At 46.1% G+C, this 12,683-nt stretch overlaps 1 protein-coding gene across 6 annotated transcripts in view; it reads right to left on the reverse strand.

The window, feature by feature from the left end:
• Positions 1 to 1,139: 1,139 nt before the first annotated feature.
• LOC113901597 (N-acetyllactosaminide alpha-1,3-galactosyltransferase) overlaps positions 1,140 to 12,683 on the reverse strand; it is a 77,391-nt gene continuing 65,847 nt past the window's right edge. For 5 of the 6 annotated variants that reach the window (XM_027556156.1, XM_027556160.1, XM_027556159.1 and 2 more), the window contains 2 exons: positions 6,451 to 6,588; positions 1,140 to 2,124 (listed from right to left, as the gene is read on the reverse strand). In XM_027556156.1, the coding sequence (XP_027411957.1) occupies positions 1,431 to 2,124; positions 6,451 to 6,588 (832 nt within the window). In that variant the 3' untranslated portion in view covers positions 1,140 to 1,430. The remainder of the gene's footprint in view (positions 2,125 to 6,450; positions 6,589 to 12,683) is intronic. The other variant, XM_027556157.1, reaches the window with a different exon arrangement.

Below are 12,683 nucleotides of genomic sequence, written 5' to 3' on the forward strand. Positions count from 1 at the left end.
GTTTCATTTTATCAAAGAAGCCCACACTGCTGAGCATCAAGCCAGTGAGGTGGCTCTTTAAGCCAATTGCTTGAAAATGAAAAGCAATGACATAAACTGGAACACGAGCAAAACATAAACATGCCTGCATATGTAAATGTTGCCTCCTTTACACTGACTTGCTTAACTTTAAATAATATACACAATTTCATAGCTTCTCTTAGAGAAAGGAATTGAATGGTAAGGTGTTCAGTCACAAGGACTGGATCTCCCATCGCCATCCCCTCTACTTTTGACATAAAATCAACTAACAATTTTATTAAACACATCTGGTTGTTATACTTCAGTAGTGCAGATGGGGCAAGGGGAAATGAGAGGTTCCTTGATGTCAGCCCTGCAACGTGGGGCTTGATGGGCTGAGGGTTAGGGCAGATGGTGGCAGGACTTGCTGACAACTGACTGTCATGAAGCCCATGTCTGGGAAATGTAACCCCTGGCAATTCTCTTCAGTCCCCTGCAGGTTTTGGTTTCCTCGGACACCATCCACTTCGTCTGGCCAAGGATCTGAAGACTCAAGTTCCAGAGTCCGGCATACTGAATATGACTCGGCCAAAACAAGAAGCATCTCATAAGACAACACTGCTCTGGCTGTCATAATGGCTGAGGAAACTGGAGACCACCCACACTGCCTGGATCCGTGTTGTATTTATGTGCCAGCCACATGCCCTGTGCCCCTCAGAGAAGGCAATGCCCCATAGGGATCAGCTCCCTGTCTTTCAACTCTCTCTTTGCTTATTTCATGGCCAACTTACTTGGAGGCTTTGTTTTCATTATGTGCTGAGCACCCACTGACTCACTCAGATTGCCTGTGACTTCCAACATCTTCACCATATGCATTGGGAATTTTGACTGGTCTTGGCACAGAAGCCAATATCCTGATAAGGAAAGGAAATTGATCCATTTGAGGATCGCCAAGGTAGACTGTGTCCTACTAAGAGTTCTCCTGCTGCAAAAGCAACTCTGTGGTGCTTCAGACCCAGCAGAGATAGGAAGACACAGAAATCAAGAGGACAGCCCCTCACAATCATTATCTTGTTGTCAAACACTTCCCTTTGCGTACTTCTCTCCAGTAAGTCAATTGGCACATATAGAATGTTTCTGGCTTTTTCTTTGTCTATGACAATTTTTTTTTTTTTTTGGTTCAACTGATGGTGTATCCATTCCCCGCCCCCACAACCAAAAATAGGTAAGAAATCACTGGGAATTTACATCTGATTACCACAGGTTCATTCTCCCGTATTACAAGGCTCAAAGTTACAAGGAGAAATAATATGTATTTGCTGTGTTGGCCTTTTGTTAGTATTTTTTTTTAAGTTAAAATTAAGTGTTACTTTTCTGAGGAAGTAGCCAGAATAATACTCTCTCAAATTCAGAAATGTACTGGCACAAAGTCAGACATTATTTCTAACCACATTATACTCTTTTGTCTGCCAAGACATCTTGACAAGCTTAATATCCGCAGGTAGGCCTATGTGATAATCCCAGCAGTATTCCGGGGATAAGATTTTAGTAGGTTTGTTGAGAAGGAAATACTTGTTTAGATGGCTTTCATCATGCCATTGGGCTTCTATGTCATTTTTCTTGTCCTTGACGATTCCTTTGAAGCATTCCTGGGTGATGTTAAGGACCTGAGTGGGTGTTCCCCCAAAAATGGCTGCGTGGTAATAAAAATCCCCTTCGCCGAAGGGAATGTATGCTGCAGACTCCTTCCGCCTCTCGTAGGTGAAGTCATTGGGATCTGCCTTGTACCACCAGGCTTGTAGCTGGGCCACCGACTCGCCCAGGGTCTCCACCCCAAACTTGTCTTGGAAGACCTGGTCCACGTCCATGCAGAAAAGGAAGTCAACCTCATGCTGGATGTGGGCCACAATGTGCTCCCCGATAGTCTTCATGCGCATCATGCTGATGTCCTGCCACCTCTTCTCAGGCTTGATCTTAAACACTTTGAAGGAGCGCAGAGGACCCAACTCTATCAAAGGCATCCTGGAGACATCATCTACCATGATATAAAAGATGACTGGGTGGCCAACCATGAAGTGCTTATTAGCAGACGTTAAGAACTCCTCCAAGTAATGCTCAATGTATCTGAAACAAAGAAGAATGGGATAAATGTAACCTCTGGGATTTCTGCAGGCTTCTCCAGTGGGTAAAGACTTGGCCTGCAATGCAGGAGATGAGGGAGACAAGGGAGATGCAGGTTCGATCCCCGGGAAGATCCCCTGGAGGAGGAAATGGCAACCTACTCCAATATTCTTGCCTGGAAAATTCCATGGACGGAGGAGCCTGGCAGGCTACAGTCCATAGGGGTCTCAAAGAGTCGGACACGACTGAGCAACTGAACACACACCCTGGGATTTCTGCAGGAGACGACATGCTGTTCTCATCAAGGCAAGTCCATTGCTGTACTATTATTTCTGGCCACTCTCCACCATACAGTCACTCAACTTTGAGGAGGTAAAGTGACTTACCTGATGATTCTGGAAGGTGACTGGGCAGGCCAGCCTCTCCTCTCTCACTCTTGGAAGCCAGTCAGGTGGAGAGGACATGTATTCTCAACTGCTCTGGGCCCTGCAGTGTAGCTAAATGATACAGGCCCTTCTCCAACATCCAGACACCTGCAGTTTCTCGTGCTATGGATGAGGGATGCCTAAGTCTTTCTAATTCTGTGGTTCAACATCAGGAGGCTCAGGGCCTTCAGTTTTATAACCCATATTCTTCAATATCAGCTTTAACTGTACTGAAGATGATCATCACTACCATCTACCTTACTTATCCTTTTGTCTTATTTATCAGTTGGTTCCAGACTCTGGGTAGGCGGAAGTGTGTTAGTCCTTTTTTCATACTGTTTTATTGAGATATAATTGACATATAGCACAGTTTAAGCTTAAGGTGTGCCAAGTGTTGATTTGGTATATTCATATATTACAAAAGGGCTTCCCAGATGGCTCAGTGGGTACAGAATCTGCCTGCGATGCAAGAGACACAGGAGATGTGGGTTCAATGCCTGGGTCAGGAAGATCCCCTGGAGGAGGGCATGGCAATCCACCCCAGTATTCCTGCCTGGAGAATACCATGGACAGAGGAGCCTGGTGGGCTACAGTCCATAGAATCACAAAGAGTCAGACATGACTGAAGTGGCTGAGCACACAGCACACATATATCACAAAATTACCACCACTGTAGCATTGGTTAACACCTTCATCTCATCACATAATCATCATTTCTTTTTGGGGGAGAAGATTTGAGATTTATTATCTGAATAACTTTATAAGTATATAAAACAATATTATTAACAATAATCACAATGTTTTACGTCAGATCCTCAGAACTTGCTCATTTTATAACTGGAAGGTCATACCCTTCGATCAACATCAGGGGGCGCTAGTTCTCAGGCATCTCTCAGAAACCCCAACATCCACTCCAACAGTATCCTGCCCTACCAGATGAAAGGGTGACATGCCCCTTAGGTCCACTGGGGATGCCCTAAGACTAACCATCGCCATTCTCTTCTCCTTCTCTGGGACCCAGAAAATGGGTTATGGGACATGGATATCCTTCCACATTACACATTCACTTTAAGAGTTTTCCAGTGGTTACCCCAAACACCAATACATTATCCAGCTACAACCATTGTCAGACCCATCCAAATACCAGAGCAAATAACCTCTGATTTAAACTTATTTTAACTATCTCATTTCCTTTTCTAATAGGTTTTAATTATTAGAACATTTTTAGGCTTACAGCAATATGGAGCTGAAACTGCAGAGTTCTCATATACCCGCATGCTTCCTACTCCTTCCCACAGCTTCCCCCTCTATCAGTGTCCAGCACCCACTGCAGTTTATGAACCCAGACCATCATTATCACACCAAACCCACCATTTACATTAAAGTTCACTCCTGGTTGCGTATATTCTATGGGTTTCAACAAATATATAATGACAAGTATTTTTCACTGTATATGATATCATACCGAGTATTTTCACTACCCTGAAAATTCCGTGTTCTGACTATTCATCCACTCCCCTTTGCCGACCCTTGGCAACTACTGATCTTTTTACTGTCTCCATAGTTTTGCCTTTTCCAGAATGTTACAAGGTTGGAATCTGACAGCAGGTAGTCTTTTCAGATGGGTTTCTTTTACTTAGTAATATGCATTTAAGTTTCCTCTATCTCTTCCATGGCTTGATAGATTTTGTGTTTTTTGCACTGGTAATATATTCTACCACCTAGATGTGCCACAGTTTATTAATCCATTCACCTACTAAAGGACATCTTAGTTATTTCTAAGTTTTAGAAACTATGAATAAAGCTGCTATAAACATCTGTATGCAAGTTTTGTGTGGATCTGGAGTTTCACCTTTTTTTGGTGAACACCAAGGATGCAATTGCTAGACTGTATGATAAGAATATGTTTAGCTTTATAAGAACCCGCTGAACTGTCTCCCAAAGCAGCGGAACCATCTTGCCTTCTCGCCAGCAGTGAATCAGAGCTCTTCTTGCTCAATATTTTTGCCAGCAGTTTGTGTGGTCAGTGTTTTGGACTTGGGGCCTTCTAATAGATGTGGTATTTTAGCTATTTACTTATTCATTCAAAAAACACGTTCATGTCTTTTGCGAGCCAAGCTACACACTATCACGTGACAACGTGGGGATGATAGAGAAGGAGAGGAGTTGGCTTAACACAACTGCATCACCCCCAGACTCACGCTCAGCGAATGCGGACTAAGTTTAATTTGCTGATCGTACTCACGGCCAGTTATGACATTTTGTGAGTAATAATAACTGGCATTTGTTTTTGCTCCTTAGTCGTAGTTTGGATTCCTGTTCACTTCTACAAAAATAAACTGTGGTTTTAATACTGGTCTCTGGAAAAACCCCGGGGTTTACAGTATTGATTCTTTAAACGGAGAGAATATATCTGAGCAATAGAAAGAGGGACTTTGCCATGGCTCTGAAAAAAGTCTATTGTGCCCTGAAGCTTGGGAGACAATCCTAGGCGGAGGGGAGGGGGCCCTTGTGAGGTTTAACATTATTTAGAGATGAAAGCATTGCAATTGGCTCCAGGCATTGTTATTTGAAAACAAACCAAACATCACACCTCCTTAAAGTCCAAATCCACTCTTGGGAGGATTTACTGCTGCAGAGTACAAGCAATCCCCTCCTGCCTCCAAGAGGAGAGCTCAGGGTTTTCACCTCGGTGTACAATTTACTGCTTAGTTCTGTGAAGCTGCGGATACAAGGCTGAAGCCATTGTGGAGCCGCAGGCCACATTCTGTTCTTCGTGGAAACATCAGGAGTAAATCAGTCTACAGGGTAGCTGGCTTGTAGCCTCTCATACCAAAGCATGAGGTGAGCTAAGCATCTGCTCCAGACTCATAACAGTACAGATTCTTTCAGTAAAAATGTCAAAACTCCAGAGTCACCCTTCTCCATCAGAGATGCCCCTGGGACAGGCACAGGTGGTGACATCAGGACTTGACCAGTATGGTGAGGGCGATGGCTTCTGGGCTCTGGGCTGGGGACGATCTTGGGAGTGAAGACACGCAGATCCTCACTCAGATCAACCTGGGCCTTCACCTCTGTCTGTACAAGCGAGCAGACAACTTCCCATGTGGCGCTCGGAAAAGATACAGATGGGAAGGCCCATGGAGGGGGGCTGCGGGGAGGAGGCTAATAGGAAAAGGGAACTTTTGCTTTCGTTTTGATAAAGAAAAAAAAAAAAAATTCTCCAAAAGAACAAAATGGGTTATATTTTAAACTAATATCACAGCTCCGACTTTTAAGTAAGAATGATTGCAATTTGGGGAGAAATGTCGTTCTAAACAAGGAAATGGAAGCAGAAACAGGAACCCATCCAACCTCTGGAAGAGGAAGTTCTGGCTGGCCAGATCTCCGGGGGCCAAAGCCTCTAGGAGGAGGAGGGCAGAGGCAGCTGAGGAAGCCCGGGAGGAGCGGTCAGCCAGGCTGACGTGGGGAAGCTCCGCGCTTAGTCACTTCTGTCCTTGGTTCTCAGTCTGGGGTCTTGAGCGTGTGGGAGAAACAATGACACACGTTCGGGCTGTCTAATAGCTGGCATTTTTGGAATTCCCAGAGAGGGCCGTGGAGGTCAGGGTGGAGGCGGCTCTGGGTGTGCTGGAAACTCCAGGGCTCAGTGAGTACGGCAGACACTCTAACCTGCAACCGAGGCCTCGCTCAGGTGGGAAGCTGTCCACTCCCCATCCACTGCCTTGCTCTCAGCCTCCTGGGGCCTCAGCAAAAAGGAGCCTCAAACAGTCCTATTACTCCATTCTCCTGTCTAATGAATCAGACACGTCCATGAACAGCCTCCATGAGCCCAGGGAGCCCCTCACCAACCTTCTGACAGTGGGACAAAGGAAAAGTCAAGGTTACTTTTATTAGCAACACCTACCTTCCGACGGCGAAAACCGTCAGGCCGACGGTAATTTTCTGCTTGGCATAATAATTGTCTAAGACGGCTCTGTTGTAAGTGCCTTCCCACACCACTGGAGCCTTCCACTTCGTCATGGTCACAACCTCGGGGCGTTTACTGGTGACAAAACAGAGTCCATGAGTCAGGATGGCCTTGCTAAGGTGGGGCAGAGACATCTGATGGAAAACGGCTCAACCGTGGCTGGTGGTGACCACCCTTGAATCCTGACGGGAGTTTAACCCCGAACAGTCGGCTGGCGGTGTGACATCTGGGGCATATTCTGGGTGAGGGACAGGAGACGGTGGCCCAGGTGCCAGGGGGCTGCCTTAGCAGGGGCCCTAGGGGGGTCTTACCTGTACAGCTCATGCCCTCTGTCCCCCTTTCCTGCTTCCCCTATCCTCATCTTCCTTCAATATCCCACTCCCATCTCCCCAGCCCCTTCCTAAGCTGCCAGTGGCATCTGACGTTATTTATCCCAATGGGTGCCATCTGACCCAGAGAAAGCCCTGATGCTTGACGCAGGGGGACAAGACAGTGACATTAGAGCTGAAAGAGGAAGAAACTGTTTCAATCTGCCTTTTGCCAGAAAGGAATTTCTGGTTGTAACCTGGGTATAGGACTATGGGGCTTCTGGTTTTATCGTTTATTTGACACACGAGGAGCAGACAGTCACTAAGAAAGGATCCTGCAGGCTCACAGTAGCCAGGGATGAAACACAGGGACCCTAGCTGTCACCTCCCTCAGATCACGTTTCCTCTTTACAAAGCTGGAGGTGGGGGAGGGGGGTGTTCTGTGCACTCAGCACACTTGAAAGGGACTTGGCAAAGCCAACACAAACACAGGAAGCAATGGAAGAGCGAAGACAAACCAACGAACTGTAAAGAGTAAATGCAGAAAGGCTGAGCAGCGGCTGGGGCCCAGGCTAAGGCAGGAATGGGGTGGGGACTCAGCTCCAACCCCATTTGGGTTTACAAGTGACTGCCCTTCCCTGGCGGGAAGTGGAGACTGAACAGTCATTTAGATTAGCCCGTATCACACAGGGGCCCCGCCGTGTGCTTGCACTTCAGCCACTGCAGGGGGAGGGCCAGTGACTGGGGCAGAGTCCTGGTGGCCCCATCAGGCCCCTGCTGACTGTGCACAGATGGCCTTGGTGAGGCTATCGAGGAGACGTTGGCAAATAGATTGGCCCACTGAGAACTTCCTCTCTCCCTCACACATGGGTGAAGAGTGGGTTTTCACAACACTGCCCCTCCGCCATGGGTGAAGATAGCTTTTTCCAGGGAGGCTGGGCCAGGCCAGGTCACCCCCTCCTCACCCCAGCCCCCAATAGACACTCGTCCACACCTCCTGTCCTTCCGTCACCAAGCTCTGCGGTCCTCCTGTTCTAGAACCAACCAGGCCCTCCCACCCCGTCCCGGTGCCCTGTGGCAGGCCTGCTTCCCTCCTCCACACACAAGGAGTCTCCTCCAGAGATGGGGAGGGACACTGCCGGGCCGGCCCTCCCCGCCAGGTCTCGTCTCAAACCCCACAGCCCAGCTCTACCTGCACGCCCGGGTATGTCAGCGGCATGGCTGCCCTGGACAGCTGCTCTAGGTTTCCCTTCAATCGTGAAAGCAGCTATTTTGGACTCTGCACCAACCTGCACGAGACATTTTCACACACACACACACACACTTTCTCAGGCAGTCTTTGCAAAAGCCCTGTCATGTATTACGTTCTTTGTACAGATAAGAAAACCAAGGCTCAGAAAAGCCTGTTAACTTGTCCAAGGCCAAACAGCTAATGGGGGTAACTAATGTACCCTGGATACTTCCTATGGAACAACACAGTACCCAGGGCTTCACCCTTCAGAGGAAGCTGCTATTTTGATTCCCATTTTATCAAAGCAGAAACTGCAGCACAGAACAGTTAAATAACTCATTGGAGGTCACACAGCAGCTATGGAGTCAGGCTGGAATCTGAACCCAGACAGTCTGACTCAGTAAGTCCATGCTCTGAACCACTACATCTATTGCTCATTGTGTTGGATATTTACTTGCTAGGCTGACGAACTGGGGTTAAAAACCAGGTTTGTCATCATTTCCATTCAACTTAGATACTTCAGCATTTTTATCAGTACAGATGAGAAATGAGCTTTTGTATTTTGTTTTTAGAAGCTTATGGGATGCTTTTAGTCACATAAAACCCCCAGCTTTGTTAAATGACTAGGTTTCAAACCAGAAAAACCACACGCACACACACACACACACACACACAGGCTTATCATCCTATAACCACTATTTCTGAATGTAAACCCTCCCATATACTGTCATCCCATCCATTGCCGTTCTTAGTGAAGCCTGTCAGGGATCTCTTAGCTGTGCTGACCCAACCCATTAGCTAAGCCATCCAGCTGCGTGTGAGCTGAACATTTGGGGAGAAGGTAATATTTTTAAGAAAGAGAAGAGAAAGGGGAGGAAGAAAAGGAGAAAAGGATGGTATTCTTATTTAACACTTCCAGGCATCGGGGCTCAATCCTTGACTTTCATTCTTTCATTGAATACTCACAGCTACCTTCTAGAGTGGGTGCTGTCATGACCCTCATTTCACAAATAAAGAAAGTAGGGGGTTGGAGAGCAGGAGAAGGGAACTACCACTTAATCAACAGGAGGGGTCAGACCAAGGCACTAAACTCCTCCAGGCACTTCTGCTAAGTCCCTACTCCCTGCCAGGCCCCTCGCTGAGCTCCGAGATCAGGGGAATGAGACCTGCCTACCCCTTGAGGGTCTCAAAGTCCTGAAAGTGGCCAGCCTGCCGCCTGCCACTCTTCCACTGCACGACCACTCAGTTCCACACCTTCTAGAAAGGACTGAGTCAGGACACCAATGTCCAGTTTGGTTACTTGATGGGGAAGATTGCTCTGAGCAAGGGAAAAAAAAATGTAGTAATATTAAAAATTAATGTTTCATTAAAAATTAAAATTTTCTATTTCCCAGCTATTAATTATTAAATTCCACTGGCCATTCCCACACATCAGCGACCCTGACTAGGAAGCCAGATGACAGGCTGAAAAGGCAGGCCAAGGGGAGGACGAGGGAGTGGGAGGATGCTTGAGATCAGCTTCCTGGATGAACCTCTCCCACCCCACCCCAGAAAAAAAAAAAAAAAAGAAGTGACAGCAGGCAAGCGACACGTGTGTAAGACCACAAGATGTCCAAGGTCACCACGATGGGGCTCTAGAAGGAGGGAAAAGTACCAGGGAAGACGGAAAACTGCCCAGATGCCTTCTTTCCAAGCAGCACAGCTGCTGCGTTAGCTCCGCTTGTCGCGTCCCCCAAGTACAGGCCAAAGGTTCCCCACAACACAGACGGGCCTCCATAATCCAAACATACACCTACCTAGGTATCTGGTAGCATTTACATCTTACGTTTCTTTCATATATAGTACTATGTAGTTGTTAATAATTCAAACAAAAACTGGTACACAAATATTCATAGGGACCTTATTCACCATAGCCCAAAGGTAGAACCCATTCAAGTGTCCATCGGTGGGTGAATGAATATGCAACACAGGGTATATTCTAAAGCTTGAACAGTATTCTACCATACAAAAAGATAAACTGAAATGGTTCTGACACTGCACAAGACATTACAGAAATTACTCCAAAACTAATACATGGAATAAACAGATATTTCAATTCTAATTCATGCTGTGTACCCAAAAGGTTTGGAAAAGGGGGCTCAAAAAATGCATATTTCTGCAGTCACAGTCACAACAGCATGATTCACACTGGCCAACAGGAGCAATCTAAGTGTCCATGGACAGCCAATTCCATAAACGAACTGTGGTAGACACACAATGGAATCTGATTCGGCCCTTCAAAGTCGGTAATTCTGACAATGCTACAATGTGGACGGACCTTATGGTCATTATATTAAGTGAAATAAACCAGACCAAAAAAGGAGAAACATTCTGTGATTCCACTAGTATGAGATATCCAAACAAGTCAAATCCAAAGCCAGAAGAAGCAGAAAGCGATTCCCAGGGCTCGAAGACAGTTCATGTTTCACGGAACCCGCCCAGTTTCCCTTGGGGAAACTGACTTCTCCTGACATCTCCAAAACCAATTATACAAATAATTGGAAGCCATATACAGTCAAATGAATGTAGACATAATTTTATAATTTACACCAACCTCACTCAAACTTCTCAACAGACAAAAGGCAAAATTGTATCTATGGTACCTCAGCTTTGCTTAAAACTGTATCTACAATACCTTAGTTTTGCTTATGAAATTTAACCAAAACAAAACAAAACAAAACAAAACACCAAAGTCTATCCAATGCGAAGAGTTGATTCACTGGAAAAGACTCTGATGCTGGGAGGGATTGGGGGCAGGAGGAGAAGGGGACAACAGAGGATGAGATGGCTAGATGGCATCACTGACTCGATGGACATGAGTCTGAGTGAACTCTGGGAGTTGGTGATGGACAGGGAGGCCTGGTGTGCTGCGATTCATGGGGTCGCAAAGAGTCAGACACAACTGAGCGACTGAACTGAACTGAACTGAACATCATACGTACTTATTTATGGGCTTCCCAGGTGCCTTCCTTGGTAAAGAATCTGCCTGCCATGCAGGAAATGCAGATTAGATCCCTGGGATGGGAAGACCCCCTAGAGTAGAAAATGGCAACCCATTCCAGTATTCTAACCTGGAAAACTCCATGGACAGAAGAGCCTGGCAGGCTATAGTCCATGGGGTCACAGAGTCAGACTTGACTGAGCATGTGCATATACTTAATGGGAACACTGTGGTCCCCAGGGGCTGGGCAGAGGAAGTATTAAAATTCTATGAATCAGGCAGCAGTTCACGAAAGATGTAGCATGCGTACAGCATGTTCTTTACTGGACTCCTTCCAGGCAGCAGGACAAAGACAAGAGCTGTGGGGTGGCAAGAAAGAGATGATGTAGGAAGAATTTTGGAGGAAGAATTAACAGAACGTGCTAATGGATTAGACTGTAGGATGGATGAAGGAAAGAGTGAAGGATGAATTGGAGAGGTCTCCTGGATTCTGACTTAAATAGGAATGAGAAGAACGGGGGTGGGGTGAATCAAAAACTCTGTGAGACACACAGACAGTTAGACATAAGCGGGGGCTCAGAGAAAACCTTTGGACTTAAGATGTAAATGTGGGAGTCATTCTCCCATGGATGGTGTCTAATGCCATGGAAATGGATGAGAGCACATTGGAAGATAGTATAAAGAAAAGAGATGAGGATACTGGACTCAACCTCCAGAAGCTAATATTTGAGGCTTGGGAAGAGGCCCCATTAAAGAGACTGAGAAAGTAGGAGGAAAATTAAGAGAATGTGATGATATGAGGCTAAGAGATATTGATATTGATATATATATATATATATATTGAAGAGATATTGATATAAAAAATATATCTACAATATACTTACCATGCTTCTGGTAGTTTATAGAAAAGGATACATTTCTATAAATATGTCATCTGTGAATCCAGTTGTTCATTTTTCATTCATTTATGCAAGAAATATACTTGAGTGCCCTTAGAAGGCTTAGATTTGGTGTCACTACAAATCAATATTCTTTAAATATCTGCTCGTCATTCATTTGGAGGGCGGTGGAGAGAGTGACCACTGCTGGTTGTAATCTGCTTCTCTTCTCTGACCAGAGTAACCCAGCCCCAGCCCCCGCCTCCAGGTCCCACTCAGCAAAGCAGAAGTACCACAGTGAAAGTGTACCACCCTCCTTTGAAGTAAGCATGGCGACTATATTGCTAGCTCATCCAACTGGCCACTGGGGGGCTCTCACCCACCTCACACACACACACACACACACACACACACACATATACCTAAGGGGCTTATCAAACCACAGTGCTTCCATATTCTTCCATTTCCAGGAATGGTTTAGCATCCCATAGAGGGCTACCCTGTTGTCCAGCTCCTTAAATGATACCTTGGGGGGAGGGAGCAAAATTCCCATCCTTTGACACTGGCATGGATCCTTCGTCCCAAAATAAAAGAACTTGCCAGAACACATTCAGTCTTTGCAGAACCAAGATCCCTCATGCTGTGATAGCTGCTGTTCTCCCCTGATCCTCCTCCTACCTCTATGGCCACCCCTGCTGCTTTTCAGACTTCTCTCCCTGCACTGGCCCTTTCAATGCTGATGTCAGACATCGGCCTGGTGCCTCATCCAGGCC

The sequence above is a fragment of the Bos indicus x Bos taurus genome, chromosome 11, assembly GCF_003369695.1.
Source record: "Bos indicus x Bos taurus breed Angus x Brahman F1 hybrid chromosome 11, Bos_hybrid_MaternalHap_v2.0, whole genome shotgun sequence".
NCBI lineage: Eukaryota > Metazoa > Chordata > Mammalia > Artiodactyla > Bovidae > Bos > Bos indicus x Bos taurus.